At 49.1% G+C, this 24,303-nt stretch overlaps 1 protein-coding gene and 1 non-coding gene across 2 annotated transcripts; both read left to right on the top strand.

Moving 5' to 3' along the window:
* The first annotated feature begins 371 nt into the window (after positions 1-371).
* Positions 372-9,407, top strand: Tomm20 (translocase of outer mitochondrial membrane 20). Its single transcript, XM_051168842.1, has 5 exons — positions 372-627; positions 5,215-5,261; positions 6,903-6,984; positions 8,505-8,647; positions 9,129-9,407. Exons 1-5 carry the CDS (start codon positions 507-509, stop codon positions 9,171-9,173), a joined length of 438 nt encoding a protein of 145 aa, XP_051024799.1. The 5' UTR covers positions 372-506; the 3' UTR covers positions 9,174-9,407.
* On the top strand, positions 1,341-1,474 carry LOC127209715 (small nucleolar RNA SNORA14). Its single transcript, XR_007833226.1, has one exon. It is a non-coding gene; the product is annotated as a small nucleolar RNA SNORA14 (small nucleolar RNA).
* Positions 9,408-24,303: the final 14,896 nt, after the last annotated feature.

The raw sequence follows: 24,303 nt of genomic DNA, 5'->3' as shown, positions 1-24,303 counted from the left end.
ACAAAACGCGCACACTTCATGTCACGAGCTTCCTGAAGGGCACAGTGAGATGAGGTGCTGTTCTCAGCAGGCTCCCACCTGTGTCTTTCAGGAGGATGGATGGCGGATTTAAAAAAAAAAAAAGGCTTCTGACTCAGCGTGCCATAGACACGTGCTGCCACCAAACCACAGGTCGGGGGGTGGGGTGGGGGTGGAAGGAAGCGCGTGACGACGCACAAACCCCTCCGCAATGCGCGCCCCGCCCCGAGCGAGCGCGTCGTCTCCGCCGCTCCGACCACGCCGTCTGCGCGTGCGCACGGGCGCTCCCGCGCAGGCACCGCCGCGGACACCCCCGTCCCCTCCCCCGGGGGGGGGTCCTCGCGTGCCGGAAGTCGTCCTCGCGCCCGGCCTTTTCCGTGTGGACGGGAGGCCGGCGGCTGCGAGCGGCTGGCGTGCTCCGGTCGGTCGGAGCTAACCGCTGCTTGGCGGCCCGCCGCGGTCCCCGCACACGCCCCAGCCGAGCGAAGATGGTGGGCCGGAACAGTGCCATCGCCGCGGGCGTGTGCGGCGCCCTCTTCATCGGGTACTGCATCTACTTCGACCGCAAAAGGCGGAGTGACCCCAACTTCAAGAACAGGCTTCGAGAACGTGAGTGGGCCCGCGCGCCGCCGCCCCCTCCTCCCTCTCCCCCCTTCGCTCCCCCGGGCCCACGCGCCCCCGAGAGGCTCCGTGGGGTCGCGCGCGGCGGCCAGGGTCCCGCCTGGGCCCTCGGGCCTCCATCTTGGAGGCCACTTGGCTCCATCTTGCTGACGGTGGAACGCACGTCCATTCGCGGGAGGGAGGGGTAGCACTTTTTGCCTCGCAGCCCCCTCTCCCTCCCCTGCCCCGCTTTGTTTTGTTTTGAGATGGGTCTTTAGCCCAGAGTGCGCGGGGGGTCGTGGTAGTCCTCCTGCCTCGGCGTTTCAGGTTTGGATAAGAGGCAGGAGCCACCTCGCCCAGCTCCCATTCGCCGCATTCTACCTGCGCGGAGCGTGTGCGTGTTTGACATAGGGTCCTGCTGTGTAGCTCAGGCTAGCCTCGCCTGATGGGCAGCAGTAGCCCACGACCTCGTGGCCAGCCCCCTGCTTCAGCCTCCCGAGCGCTGGGATGGACAGGCACGAGCTGCCTCTCCCTGCTGGGCATTTCACTGTTGAAACTGATCGTCGCTCTCGTGTGTTTGCGACAAGGGCTTGCGGTACATTCTAGGCCGGCCTCGAGCTCTTGGTGTCTTCCGTTCCTGGCAGGGCTAAGCCGATCTTTACCCCGAAGGTGGTGCGTTCTACCTGGAGCCTCAACCCGCAGACTCAGTGCGGTGTCGTCCTTGGCATTCTTAAACCCTCTTGGCGGCTTTGCTCTGGTGCTTCCAAGATATGAGTGAATGCTAGAGAAAATGCGGGGGAGTCCAAAGGGCTGCGCTCCTCACGTGGCTCAGTCTTATTTCATACCTGCGACATCTTTGAAGAGGGTTACCGGCGCAATTCTTGGCATCTCTTTAATCGTCGTGATCCGCCCTTCATTTTCAACAGCCCAAAAGCACGTTTGTTGGAACAATAGGCGTTTTTTAAAAAACTTGTTTAGGGTGGTCAGCCAGCAGCTCCAATCTGTAATACCAGTCTTTTTCTATCTTCCTTTAGGTTTTTTTTTGTTTTGTTTTGTTTGTCTTTTGTCTTTTCGAGACAGGGTTTCCTCTGATTAGCCTTGGCTCTCCTTGACTTGACTTTGTAGGCCAAGCTGTCCTCGAACTCGCAGCGATCTGCCTGCTGGGATTACAGGACTTTGCCACTGTCCCCGCTCCTAAATCATTTTTAACTTTTTCCAGTTACATATGATCAGAGACCAATAGGTTAGATGCTGCACTTCTTTTACTCCCTACTGTAGGAGTCGGAGCCCGTTTGGGGCCCCCAGTAACTACATCATTTTCCTCTTGTGGGGAGATGCGGAGTTTGGTTTTGTCCGTGGCTATATTGTGCAGTAGGAAAGGACCGGCCTGCATTCGGAGACTGCATTTTGGGGCCAGATTGCTTACTGGGCAACAGCATCAGCCCCAAATTTTTAGCTGTAAAGTAGGTGGTGCGAGCTGCAGCTTGTAGGTTTGACTGTGGAAGACCCTCTGTAAATGCTGGCTGGGAAGCAGTCCAGTCTTCTCAAGGAAGCTTTGAGGCTGTGCATCTACACACGTGGAGGAAGCCAAGCCAGCCAATTGCATCAAGGAAAGAAAGCCTTGTGGAAATCTTGAGAAAATGATTTTTGGTTGAAGAAATCATGTTCCAGGAAAATTAGGGTTGAGGGGTTCTTTAAATACAGGGGCTCACTATGTATAGACCTCAGACATCAATCTGCCTTACAATTAAAGGTGTGTGCCACCACACCCGCTCAGGGGTGCTGTTTTCAAAATAACTTCCAGCATTTCCTTTTGCCCTTCCGTGGTTGAATCTATGACCTTTTGCAGGCCAGGCCTCCCACCATGGCCACCTATCACTTTCTGTTCTAGCCAGGTTGGTTTGTTTTGCGTTTGCTTGATTGTTTGTTTCCTCCTAGCTTTAGCCAAAACCTAATGATTTCAGTAAATTACTAACTGCAACAATGACAAAAAAAAAAAAAAAAAAAAAAAAAAAGAAGCCATACTTTCCTAGACCTTAGTATTGCTGCTGACAATGAACATTAATAAATGATAGATTGTTTGTTTGTGCAAATTTTTGCTAGGAAATTTCACAATCTCTTCAAAATGATTTTTTAAAAGCTGTTTATATAGATGGGTTATTCTTAAGATTTTTACTTTTTTTCGAGACAGGGTTTCTCTGTGTAGCCTTGGCTGTCCTGGACTCGGTTTATAGACCAGGCTGGCCTCGAACTCAGAGATCCACCTGCCTCTGCCTCCCGAGTGCTGGGATCACAGGTGTGCACCACCAGGCCCAGCATAGGTTATGTATTCTAATTCCGACTCCTGGTTTCTGTAAGCAAATGGCCACATCCCTGTTCTCCCTCACACACTGTGAAGGTCTGATCTCGGGTACCTAAGAGTTACTGTGCCCACTGCAGCTGCAGTTCACTTATGCAGCTGCACTGTGAAAGGTGACTTCGTTCAGGAATATATTAAGTTGGTGACTTATGTAAATAACAGCTTGGATTTGGGGGTAGTTCTGAACTTATGCTTTGCATTTTTTTGTTTGGTTTGGTTTGATTTTGAGACAAGATCTACTGCTGGCTGTTCTTGAACTCTAAAGATCCCCTTCTGCCTCTAATGTGCTGGGATTAAAGGGATGTACTTGGTTGGCTTACGTTTTGTTTATTTATTAGTGGATATAGTTGTTTAAACTTGGCAGGCTTACAAGTGTCTATGAGACTAATATGAGCAAATAAAAAACAGGGTCTGATTTTGCTGATTGAATGTATAACTTGTTTTTAGTCTATTAATGTCTGTCCCTTTATTACAGAAACACTCTTATGAAACTAAGCACAGAACGTTAATCATACTGCTAAAACTGAAACACAGTGAAGATCTTACCAGTCCCCCACGCCTGTGCTCTGTGTTAATCTGTTAGATGGTTTTGTAAATTAACTTTCATTCCAGTGCAGTTCATTGCCTTCTTGTTATTTTCTCAAAATTCTGATTTAGCACATTGTAATTTTTTAAATTATTTACTTATTTATTTTTGCTTCCTACACATTTTTGATGTGTCTCTGGTGGTCCAGGTAGGATGAGAACAGGTCTACAGTTCAGCTACTTGAGTAGCTGTCATCACTTAGACAGCAGGTCTCTCGGTCATGAGTTTGATACTTTAAGGTTTTCAGAGACCGTTTGCTTGGTTGATGGTTTTTGCTTTTCTTGATAAGACTGATCTTGGAGAGTTAGATTTTCTTGCTTACAACTTACTCATCTAGTGCATAGGGAAAGAGCCCTTCACTTCCACCTGGTTATTGTCCTGGTCACATATAGTATTGAGTGATTGTTACTTTTTAGGTATTGGATATTTAACTGTGGGATGGCAGAACATGAGCCTAGGGCACTCTTTATAGGCTCAATTTTCTTAACCAGTATATTTTATTAACAACTTAGTGACCGAGTATATGTCACTTATAACCCGAAAAAACAAAACAATAGGAAATGAGGATTAATGGACACAATAACAAAACTATAAGGATATCAGTTCCAAGGAGTGATTCTCCGGGCATGAGCCACAGGATTTCTTCTGCTGGAACCTGGGGTAACCAGAACCCAGAACCTCAGCAGGAGCCGGAGCCCAAAGCCTTCCCTCGAGTGGTTCTCTCTAGGAGCATCTCGAAGTGCAGTGATGAACAGCCAAATCTATCCCAAGTCTCCAAAAAACCCCGCCTCCAGTTCTAGTTCATTTATATATCTCCTCCCAGAGTCTGGTCACGGGATCTTTTCAGCTGGTAGCAATCAGGCTCCTGCACGAGGTGGTTGTTCTTTTAGTGAATCAACCTCACCTGTTCTCTCACAAGACCGTACCGATCCCACACTTGGGATCATAAAAAACAGGTTTCTCTCTCCGCTCATAAAAGATGCACATTTGTTCATTAACAAGTCTTCTGTCAGCCTCGTAAGTATAGATACCATTATTAGATCAGTTTTATTGAGGCCCAAGTCACTGTCCCTTAGACGGGCATGTTGTCCCACAGGCTTACAACTCCTCCTTACTGTGCTCACCATGACAGCAGTGGTCTCTGACCAGCCTGCCCCTAACCCTTTCACAGGGTATTTTGGAGCTCAACCTCTTGCCCTTTTCTCCTTTTTTGGTCAAGTGTATATAAATACTGCTGGGCCTGTGTTGTGTGCCTGTAATTCCTGCAGTTGGGAGCTGGAGGCCAGGAGCCTCAGCTGTGTTGCAGTCGCAGGCTATCCAGAGTATACAGAACTTGCCTCAAAAATAACAACAAAACCCCTACAATCTGATATATTTCAGTAACAATGGCTGAATTCTTTCCTATTGGAAAGGGGCTTTGCTCTGCTGGTGTGCAGCTCTTGGGACATCTCCCGTCTTTTGAATTGCTAGACCTGGTGATGCACAAGAAAAGAGAAAACTCTCCAGAAGCCGGCAGTCACTTAGCAGGAGCCGGGGAGGCAGATACCCTGTGGTTAGGAATGTTTGGTTGACTTAAGGACTGCTGCAGCAGCTAGGTGTTTGGATCTTTGTGATGATAGCCAAATGAAACTTTGTTTTGTTTTTATTGTAGGAAGAAAGAAACAGAAGCTGGCTAAGGAGAGAGCTGGCCTTTCCAAGGTAATACAAATAGTCTTGTTTTCTTGTGTGTAAGAATAACTCAGACTTGAGGCTCTCCGGGCCTCTGTTACTGTCCTTTGATGGTGGTAACAAAGCATCTCACTGCATAAGCAGAGGGGTGAGGGTCTCCTGAGGTGGACACCTAGAGTTCAAGTGTTCTTGGCTACTTCACATGGGAACACACAGCCTTTGGTGGATCTTCCTTTCTCTAGTGTCCTTTAAATGATCCATACCTGTAATCCTAGTTTGAGAAGATCTGGCAGAGGAATCCTAGCAACATAATGGGCTGTCTTCAATAGCAAAAAGAACTGTGTGTGTTTAGTCCCAAAGCTCTTTAAAGTTTCAAACCTGTGGATCAGAATTATACCAGGTTCTGATGAATTTTTAAAAACAAATTGTGGGGGTTGGGGATTTAGCTCAGTGGTAGAGTGCTTGCCTAGCAAGTCCTCAACTCTGGAAAAAATAAAAAAAAAAACCAAATTGTGACTTGTAGAATATAAATTATTCCATTTTTTTCTTTTCTTAGGTCCTGAGTTCATAATTTTTAATGGCTACATAGGTTTTTATCTACTTGATTAAAAATGTTCTGTGGGGGCTGGGGAGATGGCTCAGTGGTTAAGAGCGCCGCTTGCTCTTCCAAAGGTCCTGAGTTCAATTCCCAGCAACCACATGGTGGCTCACAACCATCTATAATGAGGCTTGGTGCCCTCTTCTGGCATACAGGTGTACATGCAGGCAAAACACTGTATACTTAACAAATAAAAAAACTCTTTTTAAAAAAATGTTCTGTGGTGTAAGTAAACTAAGCAAGTCACTTCCCCTTGGCTGGCACTCCTTCGCTGGGCGCATACAGCAGAGCTGCTGGGTCACTAACGGGCCTTGTGTGTGCCAGGCAAGCTCTCTACCTCTGAGCTGTGCCCTTTTTCTCATCAGATGCTTATGGTTGTTTATCATTTAAAAAAATAGAAGTAGCTGAGATGACCAACACATGCACAATGACTGTGGCATTCTTTAGTGGTGACGCAGGTCTGCAGTCCCTTAGGCCAGAGGTTTCGGTTTGAGGACTGCAGCTGTAGCTCAGTGGCAGAGTGCTTTTCTAGTATGCAGGGGGAACCTCAGTGCAGCCTCAAGCTCCATCGACACAAATGTTGTGTGTCTATGAATAACATGTACACGTGTGTAACAAGTATGCAGAAATCCTTTTGGTGCGTGTGAAAATCTGTGAAATACTATTAGAAGAACGAATGGAAGATAGTTGTTTAACAATCTATAATGGTTTGGGGGACAGAGGCAGGCAGATGGCTGTGAGTTCGAGGCCAGCCTGGTCTACAAAGCGAGTCCAGGGCAGCCAGGGCTACACAGAGAAACCTTGTCTCAACCAAAAAAAAGTGTGTGTGTGTGTGTGTGTGTGTGTGTGTGTGTGTGTGTGTGTGTGTGTAAATATATATGGGTGTGTATATAAATATATGGGTGTGTATATATGATGGCAACAAAATAGCGTCGTATGGATGATGGCGATGCCTGTGCGATGTCTTGGGCTTCTCTTGGTTCAGGGTTTTTGTCCTTAGACTGAGCTCCATTTTAGTGGCTTCTCTATGTTGATTATACTCTCGGCTTAATTCCTCCATGTTCCATTTCCAGTTACCTGACTTGAAAGATGCTGAAGCTGTTCAGAAATTCTTCCTTGAGGAGATACAGCTTGGTGAGGAGTTACTAGCTCAAGGTAATGATGAAAAGGACTCAGAAACAGAATTGTTCATAGTAATAAAAATTGATGGCAGGATTTTCTTGCACAGTTGAAGCATTCTAAACAGTTCAAGGTGGGTTTTTAGGTACTTAAGACTGAGGCTAGCCATGGTGGCATACTCCCTTAATCCCAGCAGAGGCAGCGGGTCTCTGAATTTGAGACTAGCCTGGTTTACAAAGAGTCCAGGGCAGCCAAGGCTACACACATAGGAACACTTAGGCTGGCTCCAGAGACAGGCTGGAGCCATAGTCTGCCTCTGGTTAAGTGAGTTTTAGGTGTGCTTGCTCTGTCATCAGATGTGGGAGATAAGGGGACAGTTGAGTGAAAAACTAGGAGGGAACTTCATTTTTGCAGAGGAGACTCTAGGTCATGTAGGGTGTGTGCGTGTGTCCGTACTGCAGTATAAGTAGAAACAGTAGATTGATCAGAGTTTGCCGGCGTGGAGGGAGTGGCTAATACATCTAAAAGAGAGTTAATTGACCTCATCAGCATCACTGGGCGTGTTGGTTCTCCCAGAACAGAGCTCGTGCATGTGATTGGCTGGCGGGGCCTCAGCATCTCATCTCATGTCTGCTCAGTTGTTTGTATGGTCCACATGTTAGATAATTACTTTGGGCCTCATTTGTTCAATCACTTGTATTGAAAGGTTGTTTTTGTTTTGTTGTTTGGTTTTATTTAATTTTTGTTGTAGAATTGGGCAACATTTTGTTCTGTACAATAGGATCGTTCCCGGGAAGATAGTTTATCAGCTTGTATCTCATACAGTTCTGAACTTGTTGGAGCTCTGTCTCTGAGATGGTGGCACAGGCCTGTAAACCCTCAAGGCAGAGGCCAGCCTACACAGAAAGCAGGGCAGCCAGGGGCTACGGAGAGGACTTACCCCTGAAAAACAGACAAAAAAAAAATGGTATCATTTTTGTCTCACTGGATTCAAATAATTGAACTTCATGCAGAATGTATGTTTATATGTTCTGTTTGTTTTATGAGGAAAGTTTATGGTGGTGACCAACTTCACCTTTTGAAAATTTATTTTATGGTTCAATGGTTAGAACACTGGCTGCTATTCTGAAGACCTGGGTTCAATTCCCAGCACCCTTGTGTTGGCTTAGAACCACCAGTGACTCCAGCTCCAGGGTATCCAACATTGTCACACAGACATACAGGCAAAACACCAATGCACATAAAATAAAAATAAATTTTTTAAAAAGTTGTTTTGTATGTGGAGGCTAGAGGAAATCTTCCACCTTTATGTGAATCTAGGGATTGAGCCAAGCTTGCTTAGCAAGTACCTTTCCCTGCTGAGCCATGTAAGTCAGAGTGAGGGGTACACAAGCCCAGATGTCAGCAGGCAGCACAGTCTCCTGGTGAACATGTTCGTGTCCATGGGGGCAAGGAAGTTCCCTACCAATGTTTACTTGGCATTGATTTGGCTAGGACGACGAGTTGGTGACAATTCTGATGGCTTCAGATAACATGTAGTTTGGTGCATCTGGCAGGTGACTACGAGAAGGGTGTGGACCACCTGACAAATGCAATTGCTGTGTGTGGGCAGCCTCAGCAGCTGCTCCAAGTGTTACAGCAGACTCTTCCACCTCCAGTGTTCCAGATGCTTCTGACCAAGCTTCCCACCATTAGTCAGGTAAGTGGCGCACAGGGCAAGTCTGCTGAGCATGGGCTGCTAGATGTGCCAGACCTAGTGTCCTAGTGACACACTGTCCACGTGAGCCTCAAAAGGTCCAGGCTTGTGTCGATGTGAATGACAAGTGTGCATGCTTGTGTTGAGTGTAACAACGCCCTTAGGATTGAGCCCCCAAATTCAGGCTGTTCAGCTGCTACTGCCGGGATGCAGTGCATCTGGGAGCCCTCGGCCACTGCCTCAAGGCTCTTGGCCGAGTGTGGTGTCACTCCCAGGGGCCGAGGAAGGCGGGTCACGAGATCTTGTCCCAGGACATCTGTTTTGTTAATCACTCAAATCTGAGCTAGTTTTGTGAAAAGGTAATAAAAAATGTGGAGTCATTGCCAAAGTGGGAGAATCCAAGCAAGTGTTGGTTCTTTGAATGTGAAGAGCAATTTAAGTTTAAATTAGACACTTCTCAAAATTATTATTTTTTTTCTTTCAGAGAATTGTAAGTGCTCAGAGCTTGGCTGAAGATGATGTGGAGTGAGCCAGATATCAACATCATAAAATTTCAGTAAAAATGATTTAACAGTTAGCTGGGAAGCTGATCAGTTCTGGGGGAATAAGGGCAAATACGCTTGTTAAGAACTGTCCTACACTGAAGTCTACCAAAGTGAATGTGCACTTTGAGTAGATCCATTGTCTGTCCTATTTATTTTTTTCCAGTGAAAAGTATTTTGATAGAGCTTTTCATTTTATAAATACAGTGAGTTAACCAAAATATCATGAATTTCGTTTGTTCTTAAGACACACAATTCAAATGTAAATACAGTAGAGCATTACTTAGGTAGAACCTCCTCGTGATGCGTATTAAAAGAATGGAAAAGAGTATGAAAGATGGCTGAGTAATGCGCATTTTAAAAGACTAATACATTTCATTGTAAGTCATAAAATAAGATAGAAACTTGTTTGTGAAAATTGAGCATTAAAATCTTGCAGAGACCGTTTATTTCGGTTTACTCAAACTGCAGTGTGTCACCTTTATTAGCAATTCCCTTCCTTCCCTGTGTTTCCGTGAAAGCTTCTGTCCACGTCAGTGGCTTACTGTGCTCTGTGCTCCTGTTTCAAGCACCTGGCTGAAGTGGCAGCAGGAATTAGACCCATGTGCACCCTGACCTTGAGGGTGCACTTCGCCTGCTGCTGGTCACTTAGCTTCTAGACAGAGGAGCCATCCATCTGCTCGTCTCTGGGGTGTCCCCTCTCAGCGTGTGTGGACTGGTGTCTGCTCGTCTCTGGGGTGACCCCTCTCAGCGTGTGTGGACTGGTGTCTGCTCGTCTCTGGGGTGACCCCTCTCAGCGTGTGTGGACTGGTGTCTGCTCGTCTCTGGGGTGTCCCCTCTCAGCGTGTGTGGACTGGTTCTGCTGAGGGTCTCCAGATCCATCTCCAGCTGAGGATGATTTCAGAACAGCCAGGCCTTGCGCTTGTTTATATTCGAATTGCATGTTTGCCTGACTTAGTATTTCTCAATTAAACCTCTAAGTAGAATACTTTCTTTGCCAGTTGTTAACTGGTGTGAAGTGATTGTGTTGTTGTGTAAATTAACCAGAAACTTGTCTTTAAGGCAGTTGTGATGGTCTACTTGTGCAAGTGTTGGCTCCCTTTTTTCTTTAACAGTCTCTTCAGTCCTGCTGTGGATGGATTAATTTGGAGTATCATCTTGTCTGGAAACGTGGCTGAAGTGGGTGGAACTCTTCTCAGATAGTAGCTAATCACCTGGTGACTGAGGTGTCTGCTCAGCAGCGTCCTCAACTTGTTTGGCTTTTCTCACCTTTCCTGTGGTTTTGCTTTGATGGTAGTGGGTGGGAAGAATCTGGAATGAGGCGTTAGCTGGCTTCGGCCTCTGCTTGCTGTGTGGATAATTACTCTGGTATTTTCTGGTAGAATGCCACACCTGAAGGCACACATTTGAGGCCTCTTCCACAAGCCCTTTCCAGGCCTTTTGATCCTGAACCCTTAAACATTGCTTTCTTGGTAGGTGTGTGTGGTTTGGGGGAACGATGCTCCAAACATGCTGGTTGAGTTTCGTGGGTGGGATCTTGAGTCCCAAGCACCAGAAAGGTGGCCATCAGATTGACTGCACTGCAGAGGACGGCCTACCTAAGCCCAGGTGTGGATAAGAGGACCAAAGAGAGAATGGAGGTGGGAACGGGGCCAGGAAAGTGAGTAGTAAGGCACTGCCTGAGAGGTGCTGTTCTTAGTGTGCACTGGCGGCCTGTCCTGGAGTGCAGAGGTGGGCATGCATTCTTTACTTTGAGGCTGATTAAACCATGTGGGTTTAGTTACCGGCAGATGTGGGCCTCCCACATTGTCTCTGCTGAGCACTGGCTATGTTTGGCTAAAGACAGTGACTTCCTCTACACAAACAAATGCTGAGCACCATTTCTTCTTGCATGAAGCTGAGTAGGTGAAACCAGAAAGCCTTGGTGCTGGTCAGTGATGGAGGAAGGCAAGACTAACACTCAAGTAGATGAAAACAGCTTGTGTTGCCACAGGCACTCTGGAGAGGGCCTGCACATATTACGGCGTGTTGCCATGCTGGGCAGAGGTGATTGTTGGGTTTTACTTAACTGAAAACATTTTAAACAGCTGCTTGGAAAGGTGGTGTAAACCTCCTTAGCAGTGTAGTGTGCACCCTGAGCAAAGTCCAGGGCTATGTTCTTTCTATCTGCAGCAGTGTCAACCTGCTTTTATGACCACAAACCAACCTATGGACCAGGTGTTGATGAACTGAACTGTTACTGTTACCACTGAAGAATTGGTGTTTGATGGTGACAGCATTAACAAATCCTTTCTTCTGGCCAAAAAAATAAAAGCTGTTTATTGCTTTTGCCTCGATTGTATTAAAGGGTTTGGAGAACGTCTGGCTTGGTATATGTTTGCAGACCTGAGTGTTGACTTTGGTGACCACCTAGAAAGTACACTTTTTAGGCTAACATCCCTTTAAGAAGAGCTATCTGGCCCTCACCCCACAAAAGCCTGTTTACCTGACTGCCAGCATGGAAAGTATCTCACATTACAAGTTAGGAAGCCCCGCCTTCATGCCAGTGGGTGAGGGCTCTGTAGCAGTGTCTGCAGTGGGGTGGTCATGTTTAGTGTTGACTGCAGAACACCAATATGAAAGCTTGACTACGGGTGATGTGCTTGGTGACACAACCTAGTCAGGGTTCAGGCTCTGCAGCACTGTGACTCAGTAGCACTTACTTAGCATAAGAGAATCAACTAATTTTACCCTCATCTAGTATAAGTTGGATACCCCCCCCCCCCGCCCCCCGTGTGTGTGTGTGTGTGTGATAAATACATATATAGAGAGACAGACAGAATTAAAAGGCTACACTTAATGGCATTGTGAAATAACCTTTTAAGCCAGTTAGTACATTGGGAGCCTGGCTACATGGTGAAGCTTCATGCAAAACCTGCCTGAGAGTCAAATAGTTCTGCCAAGAAACAAGAGGCTGGAAGATGAGGAGTTGACCTTTGTTGGGCAGGCGGTCTTGGCCTCAGTGTGCAGGTGTGATGTGACGTTGTGGGGTTCTAAACCCTGCAGGCTTTGAAAGTTTGGCCTAGCAGTGTTTCTCTGTAAGGCAATCTTTGGGTTCCAAGATTTAGCCCTGCATTTACCGCAGTGACCAGGATCTGCACAGCTTGGGCTGGTGTCCACATCGATTCCCTAAAGGCGCTCGGCTTCCTTCCTTGTCAGGACTTCACTGGCAGAGCCACCCTCTTCCACATACACCCCCTCAGTGTCCTGCCGCACCCCCCCCCCCTCCCCCAAGCTCTGGCTGGCCTGCGCTTGCTCTGTAGATGAGGCTCTGCCTCCCAAGTGCTGGGAATAAAGGCGTGTGCCACTGCTGACCTGTGGGCTCATCTCTTGCTTCAGTCTCCTAGTGCTGAGATTTCTGGAATGTATCCAGATGCCCATTTTAGGACCCAGGTTTTGGATTAAGGAATACCAGTACTAGTTAGTACATGGTCATAGTGGGACAGTTCCCTCGCTGCTTACACTGATAGAGGGCACCCATGGGTTGAGTTTGAGGCCAGCCTTGGGCACACAATTCTAGGCCAGCAGCTTTGGACCCTATGGAGACTGGAAGATTCAGGATTTGAATTAGGGTAAGTTGACAAGATTGCATTCATTGGGAGGATACTGGGATACACACACACACACACACACACACACACACACCATGTATTTTTGGCTGGCTTTGAACTCTTGATCTTCTTGTCTTAATCTGTGGAGTGCTGGATTAACAGGTGTATCCTGCCATGCCCGGCTAGTTACTGATTCAGGACAGGGTCTCACTATGTAGCCTAGAACTCAAGAGATGGAGCTGCCTGTGTCCCCCAAGCCCCTCAGTGCTGGACAGGACCCCAGTAGTGCCCATCTTCCTTCCTCAGGGTCAGCATCAGCGTCTCACGCCTGACTTTTGTCTTGTTTCTGAGTCAGCCTTGCGTTTGAGTAGCTTAAAGATGCAGTAACATTCAAGGGCTTGGGTCGCAGACATCTGCTTTTCAAGAGTTTGGGTTTGTTTGTTTTGTTTTTTGAGTTTCATAACAAACTTTGGAAATGTTTAACTTGGTGTTACAGCAGAATTTCCAGCACATTCTGAAATGACCCTAAACACTCCTCCCATGTTATGCTGTGCTCGTGTGAAGCCGTGCCCTCCTGGATCCATGATTGTATGAAGTGCTGGCCGACTCTCAGAACTGCTGAAGGCGCTCTGCATTGCAGGGTCAAATGCTCCACCCGCTGTTGTTATGTAAGAAGCACATCCATCTCTTTCACATGCACCGTTCAAAATAAATGCCCTTACGACTTATTACCCGTAGTGTTTAATTTGTCTGTTTCATAGACCCAGCGCTTGGGGTCATGTAGGAATTTCTTGTATTGAAGGGATTGGCCAGTGGGAAAAGTTTTAAGTCCCAATTTAAACAGCGATGTAAACTGGTGACTCCACAGCAGATTTGCCCAGCTACTGTTGTTTTCCGGAGTATAAGACAACCCCCAATTCTTCCAGTTAAAATGTAGTTTGGAATATACTTGCTGTATAAGACTACCCCTCTTCCAGCGCGCAAACTGTGCTGCAGATGTGTCTGCTTTCAGGCAGCGCACAGAGCCAGGTGTTTTATTAAATGTTGGCAGACAGGTGCCAGCCCACACTGCACCCCTTTAAGGCTGGCTACAACTCAACTGTAAGACATGCCATCTGAGTCAAATGGGCACGTTCTGGTGGAGAGCTAATCCACACATTGTCCTTGAGGAACAGGAGGATGTGTGCAGCTTGCTCCTCCCTTTTCCATACTCCCCACAGAGAGCGAGGAATTGGCTGTGGACCACCCCCACCCCCACCCCCCGCAATTGTGTCAGACCTATGAAGACGGGAAGCAAGCTGCAGGTAAGTGCCAGGCGTATAAGATGACTCCCAACTTTGGCATCTTACACGCTGGAAAATACGGATTTCTTGTGTGCAGCTTCACCTGTTTGCTGAGAGGGTCCTGAGTCCACCACCCTGCCGGAATGCAGTCTGTTGACACCTGCGTCCCCACCTCCTGCAGAGGCCAGGATAGCACCCTTGGGAATTCTGCTTAGTGGGTATGGTGGTATGCAGCTGTGGTTCCTGACTGAGACCAAGGCAGGAGGATCACCCCAAGGTTGAGGCCAGCCTGGGCCTCTGAGTTGCCTTCTGGGTGTGGTTCGGGAGGATGAGGGAAATGCCTTTGCTCCCCTGACCTGTGCTCCTAGGAGAGGGAAAGGCAGAAGACATGCTAGACCAAGGCTTCTCAGCTCCAGGGTGTGTGCAGGTTGAGTCCTCGGAGTGTGTCCTTGCAAGACACTCTAATCACTGGGTTGGCCTGTGCTAAGTAAAGCGGATTGCCCAGTATTGTGGGTGGGTGACCTCCAACCCAGTGAAGGGACCTGCATAGAGAAAAGAAGACAGCCTGTGCTGGTGGTTTTTCTCGTTGGGCACTGTAGCACAGGCTCTGCCTCTGGAAAACATGGCGGTGACGGCCCTTCAGCTAGGAGACCTTGACTGTGGACCAGGGCAATGTTAGAACCTTTCTACTTAAGTCACAACTTGCACATGTCTGCAGCAATGTCTTTGAGTGCTTGTGTGCCATCTAGTGTCACATACAGGAACTGCAGGGTGTTGGCCTGCCCACTTTACATCCCTAGAACCACAGAATAGATACCCACATTATTTTTTTATTCATTAAACCAGTACATGACAGGTACTTTATGCACAGGGTGGTGCAGTTGGAGACAGAATAAAAGCAAATTCCAGTTCAGCAAGAACAGGGCCAGCACAGAAATGTGACAAGGGGCTAAGGCTGAGCCAGGATGAGGACTGAAGGCTAGGCTACTGTTGCTGTGTGTTTTTGCTGTGTTCCAGGCTATGTGTGGACTTGCTGAAGAGCCGGCAGGGTGTGGAGGGGGGTGAGCAGACCCTGCTGTACTAGGCAGGAGAGCTTGAGAATGGCCAGGAAGAGGGGCGCTATGGGACTGTGCTAGTTTATGAGAGAAAGTTGGGGTGGGCGGGGATGGTGTGAATCGAGGTTTCCTCCTGTGTCCCCAGCCCTGCAGTTAGCCAGGCAGGCTGCTGAGTGAAGGCTTGGTGAGACTGGCCTGGGAAGTAATGTTTGAGCTGACGGCCTCATCCGCAAACATTCCCAGCTCTGCGTTCTCAGAAGGGCTAAGTGCAGGAACGCAGAGGGTTCTGGGTAGCGGATGAAGCCTAGCTAGCTCCAGGATCCACCTCACACCACACATTAGGCCCTGGGCAGATCCACTCCTTTTCCTGGTGGTTCTTTGAGGGACAAGGAGCTGAAGACAATAGTGTCACGCTGTAGCCCAGGGTGGGCTTGAACTTGTGTGGAAGAGACCTTTGGTCCTCTTGCCTCTCCTGACTGCTGGGATTTCAGGTGTTCTAACCACTGCCGCCTCATGAACCAAGCCTGTGTATCTACTGCTGAGCTGCATCCCCAGCCACACTTCCTGAATGCAGCACGGAATGTTAGTAACATGGGTTTGTCACCACAGAGGGAGAAAGGGCTTCAGAGACCACTGTGGACCTGGGGACTCCTTGCTGTAAGACTGGAGCTTGCGTAGCTAATGATGCCTACCTCACTGACCTGCTCAGCTGGGCTGAGCGGGCAACATCCCCCAGCGGCTTGGGGAGCTCCTGGAAAAAGCCAGCAGTCCACTCCCAGCCTTCGCTGCTGGACGTCACGAGTCTGCACATTCCTAACACATCTCAGTTCCTGACAGCACCTGACATTGTCTGCTTGGGAGTAACCCTTTATTAAAGGATGGTGTGCTCTCGATGGCCGCCCTCACCCCGTTTCACCGAGGCTCCTTGCCTTATCTCTCCACATGATTCCTTTGGACATTTAGCTGCCACAAGCACTGCCATTGTGTACAGGCCCTGGAATGCTGGGAACCCCAGGACACTGGGAACAATGGGTCATGGCCTTTGGGTAGTTGGTGACTGATCAGGGCTTGAAGACTGGCCGGCCAGGCCAGAAGCTGCTAGTTTCACACTACAACCCAGGCTTCTGCTGGCTTTGTGTAACTGTGTTTACACGTGTGTACATACACTTCCACACAGTTTCACCCAGGCTGGCCTCAACTCACTGTGATCACTGCAAGGGTGCACTGCTGTACGTGGCCTCTTTCAAGTCTCCTTGCACCAGGCCCTTCCTTTTTTGTCACCTCACACCACTACTTAACAGCATCTTGTGGTCACGTTGTGGTGTCTTCACCTTTTATTTGTCTCTTGCTGTGACGGGCAGTGGTTATTTCTCTAGAAGACCAGCTTCGTGTGTTTGATCAGCAGCCAGAAGTTGCTCTCTCGCTGTTGATATGCTGAAATGCTAGGTCCATTTCCCCAGGATTTCATGTCCAACTTGTCCAGCCATTGTCTAAGTCTTCCAAGCACATGGGGCATCCACAGAAAGCCGCTGGTGGTAGTTCCGAGGGCAGCTGGGTGCACAGTGCACACAATCCAGGGCTTGAGCCAGCGCAACTGAATCCATATGGCCATTCCACATTGACCTGCTGCCTCCTGTGTGCATGTGTGCTTTGCGTGTTGCATGCATGTGTACTTGTGCTCAGAGGCCAAAGAATGTGACAGATTCCCCTTGCAACTGGAGTTACAGGCAATTGTTCTTTGTTTTGGTTTGGTTTTGACTTTTCGAGACAGGGTTGGTTTCTCTGTGTAGCCTTGGCTGTCCTGGACTCGCTTTGTAGACCAGGCTGGCCTCAAACTCACAGCGGTCCACCTACCTCTGCTCTGCCTCCCAGGGTGCTGGGATTAAAGGTGTCCGCCACCACGCCCAACCCCAGTTGTGAGCTTCCTGATGAAGGTTCTGGGAACTGAACCTAGTCCTTCCGGGAGCAGTAAGTGTGCCTAACGGAGCCACCTCTGGCCTTTTCTTTTTCCCCCACTCCCTTTTTGGGATAGGACCTTACATGGCTCGGGTGCTTTCAGGCTTGCTATCTAGCCAAGGATAAGCTTGAGGTCCTGATTCTCCTGCCTCTGCTAACCAGATGCTAAGATCACAAGTGTCCATCGCTACATCCAACCTCCCTTCTTGTTTCCCTCCCTCCATCCTTCTTTCTTTCTGGATCTTACATTTTTGCTCAGCTTGACCTCAACACTTCCACCCCGGTACCTCGGCCTCCTGAGTGCTTGGTGTAACTCATGGGTACTATGCCTGGCTGCATCTTAAATCTCCGTTTGGGACATATGCTCCTGCTCCTGCTCTGCTTTAGAAGGCACTAGATTGGACAAGACGTTTCTGTTTGGTAGGATCCTGTTGGCTCTGCTTGTCTTGGCTGTTCTCTCCGTTTGTGCTAAGAAGGGAAGAAGGCAGGAGTGGTATAGTTAACATATCTTACTTGGCCTCATGAACATGTGAAATAAACCAAGGAGTCCCATCACGGTCACTACCTAACCCAGTTACATCACACACACGCCGCCCATGGTACTGGGGATTGAACCCAGAGCGCCACGTGTGCCAGGAAAACACTCCAGGGCTGAGTTACATCCCCAAGATGAAAGGCATTTGCTACCATGCCTGGCTACTTTTATTTACTTGTTTGAGGCGGGGTCTTGCTGTGTAGTTCAGGCTAGCCGTGAGCTTATGATGCAGCCTAGGAAAGCGTCACTTTGAAGCCTCTGGATTCTACCTCCTGTTTAGCTAAGGTTGCAGGCATATGTCACGAGGCTTGGTGCAAAATTTTAATGGCAAAATAATAGTGGGAAGAGGAACCAGCAGAAGGTAATTCTGCCACATGGGTGTGCTGGAACTTCACTGTGGGTGCCTGGAGAAGCCGCTCAGGCCTGTGTGTGGCAGTCATCCAGGGCCCTTGTTCATGGCAAAGCCTCTTAATAGTATGTCCAGAAAAACCTTTCAACAGACTGGGTGAGCCAAGTGCTGCTGTTGGCTGTTACATGCTTGAACAGGAAAAGCCCACACCACATCGTGCCAGAGATGGGAGATGGAGTGTCCGGAGAAGTGCTCATTGGCCAGTCCAGCCTACATCACAAGTCCCAGGCCACTGAGAGGTCTCAAGGGGAAATAAAAAGTTAGATGTCACCTGAGGTGGCCCTCCAGCTTCTTCAGGCATCTGCATGTATGTGCATGTACACATATGCACATACATGTCCCACATACATGCATGTGTACCACATATATGCACAAAAGTTAGCTATAGTAAGATGGGCATGGTAGCACATGACCAGCAGAGGCAGGTGATCTCTGCGAGTTCAAGGACAGCCTGGCCTACAACAGCAAATTCTAGGATAGCCAGGGCTACATAGTGACTTTTATTATTAGTATAGTTTTTTGAGACAGAGTTTCTCTGTAGCCTTGGCTGTCCTGGACTTGCTTTGTAGACCAGGCTGGCCTCAAACTCACAGCAATTCACCTGCCTCTGCCTCCCAAGTACTGGTACATGCGCCACTACCACCTGGTACATAGTGACATTTTGTTTCAAGACAATAAAAATAAAAAGTGAAATGAAATAGTTATCTTGAGTCTAATAAAACAAAAGCACTTTTCAAATAAAGTCTCTGCTGTTGCGTCAACATTGTGCATCACTAACAGGCCACTGGTTGTGCCAGGGACTAACGGAGACGATGCCCGCTGAACCCCCGTGTCCCGTGAGCGTGGCCAGGCAGGTGAGCTAGATCAGTGAGTAAAGGCACTGGCTGACAAACCGGACAATCTTGAGTTCAAACCCCAGTAGAAAGGCAGAGCCAACTCCCAGAGTTGACCTCTGATGTCTCACATACATAGACACAATAAATGAATAAGCAGGGAAAGAGATAAACAGACAGACTGTTGAGTCATTTACACTTTTTCTTATATCTGTTTGTACACGGTGTGGTGGTGGGGGCACATGCCAAGCCAGCTTGCAGGAGTCGGCTCTCCCCGCTCTGGGTCTCAGGCGTGAGGCTAAGGCCATCAGTTTCAGCAGCAGCTGCCTTTACCCACTGAGCCATTTCAGGGCCTCCCATTTACAGACCTTTAAGCCCTTGGGTGAAACGTTTAGGACAGACACATTAAAAGTTTCACTAGCATGTATTAATTATATATAATGTCAGGTCTCTTCAGGGCATTTTACCACGCACACATAGTACACCATGCTCACTCCCATCGCCCTCTCTCCTCCCTCTCTTCCTCCTCTCCCCTGCTACTTCTTGTGTGTCCCAGTGTGTGGTTGGGGGCATGAGAACCTCGCTAGTGCCTACACTGCCACACCAGCAGCTGGTAGCATCCTTAGAATCCTCAGGGAGGAGGGGTGGTGTCCCATGAACCCACCCCCCACCCGTGACAGGGTGTTGGCCAGCCTCACTCACCTTGTGCAAACAGATGAAGCTAAAAGGAACACACTGGTGTTGTCTGCAGGGGTGGTGCAGTTAGGTACAGCTATAAAGTGTTTCTAAGGTTACATTTGGCGGGATTTGTAAAGAACAGTTGCAAACAATGTCAGTATTTGCTGAGTCTTTACCTGCTGTGTTGGGCTGAGCACTGTAATTCATAAGATTGCAGTCTCTTTAGAAAGCACTCTTTTATTTTTGGAAATAGGATGTGGCCCTGGCAAATGAGGTGTGTACTGCACTGGGCCAGTGCCTTAGAGCTGGGGAGACCTTTAGGGCAGTCTGCCTAGTGGTGTGTGTGTGTGTGTGTGTGTGTGTGTGTGTGTGTGTGTGTGTGTGTGTGTTACTTTGAGATGAGGTCTCATTTTGTACCTCTGACTGCTGTGGAACTCACTATGTAGACCAGGCTGACCTTGAACTCATGGAGATCTTCCAGCCTCTGCCTCTCAAGTGCTTAAATTAAAGGCTTATCACTACACCTGGCTTGCCTAGGGTTTTGGAAGCTGAGTGTGATGGTTTAGGTCGATCGTCTCAGCTGCTCCAGAGGCTGAGGCAGAAGGATTTGCAAGTTCAGAGGTCAGCCTGCCTGGGCAACCTGGTATGACCCTCATCTCAAGGGCTGAGATTGGCCGCGAACACCCTGCAATTGCTAAAGTGTTTATCTTTCAAACATAAAGATCTGAGTCCAACCCCTTCACCCTCCCCAAAGCCAGAACGATGGATCTCTGGGGCTGACTGGCACATAAATACACACACACACACACACACATGCGCGCGCGCGCACACACACACACACACACACACACAGTCACACACGAGATGTAGCTCAGTGGTAGAGCACTTGCTCAACATGAAGACCCTGACTGATCTCCATAACGAGGGAAGGAGTCCTTGTGAACCAGGGAATGGGTGTGCACAGTGGCAGCCGGCTGCCTCTGCTGCCTTAGCTCTTGCCTAACGTGTACAGCTTTAGACTCTAGCAGAGACTGACTCACCAAATTTGACTCAGATTTGGTCTGTAGGAGGGAGATTTGAATGGACTTCGGTGGGATACGTGTCCACTCCCCGTCCAACCAACAGTGGCGCAAGTCTTGAGTGACAGAGCAGAAGCACGACCTGATGGCTGGGACTCTGCAGGCATGACAGGAGTGTCTAAAGCAACGGACAGTATGAACCCAGTCTAAATGTGGCTGTGCTACCGTAGAGCCTTGCTACCGTAGAGCCTTTCGTTCAAAAGCCAAACGTGTAAGGTGAACGGAGATGCCTGTCTGGGAAGGAAGCTCCCCGGTGCCACGTCTGTTGCACTGAGGAGAAAGGGCTTATTTAGTTTTCAGATCCCAGATAACTGCCCCAAATTGGTGAGAAATCAAGGCAACCAGACATAGCATTCACAGTCAAGAAGAGAGAGATTAAATGTATTATGTTCTTGTTTGCTTGTCTGTTTGCTGTTTGGGTTTTTTGAGACAGGGTTTCTCTGTGTAGCCTTCCTTGGCTGTCCTGGACTTGCTTTTGTAGACCAGGCTGGCCTCGAACTCAGAGATCCACCTGCCTCTGCCTCCCTGAGCGCTGGGATTACAGGCGTGCACCACCTCGCCCAGCAGCTTGTTTGCTTGTTTGTACTCACCTGGATTTCTCCATTAGTTTAGGATGCCTGCCTAGGCTATGGTGCCCCAGACAGTGGGCTGGGTGTTCCTGTATCCGTTTGATTAAGATGGTCTCCCACAAACAGGCCATTCCCTCACTGAGGCTCTTCCAGCTGATTCCAGGTTGCGTCAAGTTGACAGTTAAAGCTGACCACCACAGGGAGGGAGGCGTGAAGTCCTCCCCTAGTGCTGGCACACATTTAGGCCTGAGAGCTGGATCTTGCCCTGTTCCCTGTTTTCTCAGGTGAGGTCTCAGAGACACAGCAACAGAGAGCATCCAGTCTTGAATCTTTAGGCATCTGTTCCCCTCATCCATACCCTAGTTACCCAAAGGTAGGACTGCTGAGTTCTAAGTTCCCCTTTTTTTGTTTAGGGTTTGTGTGTGTGTGTGTGTGTGTGTGTGTGTGTGTGTGTGTGTGTGTGTGTGTGTGTGTGTGGTGTGTGCTTGTAAGTGTACTTGTACATGCATGTGTACGTGTGTATTCAGAAGCCAGAGGTCTGGGTCAGGTGTCTTCTATTACTCGTTACCTTATTTTTAGGATGGTGTCTGTCTCTAAACCTGGAGCTTACTGACTCAGATGCCCCCTGACTCTTGCCTCCTCAGCACTGGGATTACAGCTCACATAATGCCCTGCCTGCCCCTCCCCCCCTTACACGGGTGCTGGGGACCCGAACTCAGGTCCTCGTGTTTGTGCAGCAAGTAACACACCCACTGTGCTCTCTTTTCATCCCTCCCTTTCATTTTTGAGACAGGGTTTGCTACATAGTTCAGGCCGGCCTTGAACTTGTGACCAAGACCTTCCTACCTATGGGGCTAGAGAGTTGGCTCAGCAGTTAAAAGTGCTGACTGCCCTTCCAGAGGGCCTGGTTCCTTTCTGGCACCCACAGCTGCCTGTTACTCCAGTTCCAAGGGATCGGATGCCTCTCCCTGTCGTCATGAGCAATATGGTGCCCAGACATACACGCAGGCAGAATACCCAAAACAAACAAGCAAAAACCAAAAAACACCCATAAAAGAAAACCATAAATGAAAAGATCCTTCTGTGTCCTGTGATCATAGGTGTATGTCACCATGCCCAGCTGAGACAGTGGCCAACAGGCATTTGGTAAGCTTGCTTGCCCGAGGGCATGAAGGTGATTGATTAGACACTGTGTCCTTGCCTGGAGAGGCTTTGCACACATCCCTGAGGATGCTGCTAGCGACTGGCACTTACCCAACAGCTCTCAGCTGGTCCTCGGTTCCCAGGGGAGCTCCTGAGGCCCTCAGGAGCTCAGAACGTCACAGCCACCCTGCACTGACTCACTGGGCCGCTTGATGGCAGTGTGAGAATTGGGAAAGGAGGCTCTTCTCCTAACAGTCTTGGCAGCTGTCCCCAAACTGCCACTTCCACTCCTCAGCCACCTAAACCAAACAACGTCTCAGCTCAGCCTATTGCTGTGCCGTGCCCCTTGGCCCTGATACAAGCCTCCCCAGTCTCCTACTCCCCCCCCCCCCCCTCCCCTTTCCTGCCCTCAGGGTCAAAGCAGTCCCTCCTGGGTTAATTGTGAGTTTTTGTTTTAATTTTATTTTGAGTCAGGAACTCCATATGTAGGCCAGGCTGACCTTGAAGTCACAGATATCTGCTTATCTCAGCCTCCCAAGTGCTGGAATTACATGTGTGACCCACCACCTCAAGCCATTTGTTTTTAAAGCCTTGTTAGTCTGTATTTTCAGAGTGCCCTGGGAAGAGGTGCAGAAAATGTTGTAAGAGTTTGTGGCTTTAGAGCAAAAGCTGTGGTGCCTGAGCCCCTTCTGGCCTGGGAAGGAGGAAATAGCAAAGGGGAGGGGGCACACTACAGGAGTGTGCAGGAGGGCAGGATGTGGGGCCTGCTGCTCCGTTCCTGTGGAATCTGACACTGGGTTGCATCTTAAAGGCTGTCTGTTCTTGGCTTCCAGCTGTGGTGTCAAACCCCTCCTGAAAGGGTCAGAGTGCAGGGCATGGTCACAAGGGCCCTTCCCCCCTTCCATCCTCCATCTTGGTCTCTGGTTTCTAAACTGGCCTAGCAGCCTTCCTGCTGGCCTTCCCTCCCGCCCTTCCCACCTCCTGCCAGCCTGCCTGCCTTTTTGTTTCTCTTTTAAGACAGCGTTTCAGGTAGCTCAGGCTGTCCTTGAACTCCTGACCTTTCTGCCTCCACCCCCTGAATGCTGGGATGACTGGCATCTATCATGATGCTTGGCTGGCTCTCTAATTCTTTCTCCCATAGGCAGACGGAATGGCCAGGCATCGCAGAAGTCTGGGGCAGGCGAATTATAAAAGCTTAGCTTGGACTCCACAGTGAGTTCAAGGGTCAGCCTGGTTTGAATGGTGAGACTCTGTCTCAGCCATCACTTCTGCCCTCAGTGAGAGGGTGCCTGGGAGAAGGCCAAGAAAAGCCACAAGTTGCCCACATCTTTCCCCCAAGACTTAGTCCCACAGCACCGCCCTTCCAGCTCACCGGCCACGGACTGAGGAGGGAGGTTGGAAGGAGAGAGACAGGCTGTGGCTCATGAAGAATTTGCTGTGGGGAAAATATTTTCTCTAAACAATGACCAGGAAATACTGTCTTGACCAAGATTTGCTGCATGAGCTCTCTTGGCAGTGAGAGCCAAGAACTTCTGCTCCGCGTGACCGTCAGCAGGGCCCAGTTCTCAGGCTCGGAACAGCCCACCCCACACAGTCCACCCAGAGCGCTCTGCCTTCCTTGGTTGGGGCTGCTATGCCCCCTGTGGGACAGCCTTGACCTTGGGCAGAACCTAGGCTGGCTGGCCCAGCCTGTGTGCAGGTGGGAAGCCAATCTCTGCTGACTCAGGCCTGGCCTAGGGCAGGTGCATGCCTCCAGCCTGTGAGTAACACTGGTGTTTCATCTTCAAAGGGCCTTCCCAGGATTAACCAATTAGTCACCCACGGGGAGAGCTGCAGTCCAGGTTACTGCTGTCTTCACTGAGCTGGAGCTGGGGGAGGGAGGGAGGGAGTAGGATCCCACTGCGGGACAGCAGGAGCATCAGAGGATTGCGTCTGTGCAGAGCAGGATGTCCCACAGGATGAGACAAGACCCCCCAGTGTGCTGCTG

Source organism: Acomys russatus, chromosome 26 (genome assembly GCF_903995435.1).
Source record: "Acomys russatus chromosome 26, mAcoRus1.1, whole genome shotgun sequence".
Lineage (NCBI taxonomy): Eukaryota > Metazoa > Chordata > Mammalia > Rodentia > Muridae > Acomys > Acomys russatus.
The sequence above is the reverse complement of the archived record's forward strand: the minus strand, read 5'-3'. Positions and strand labels throughout refer to the sequence as shown.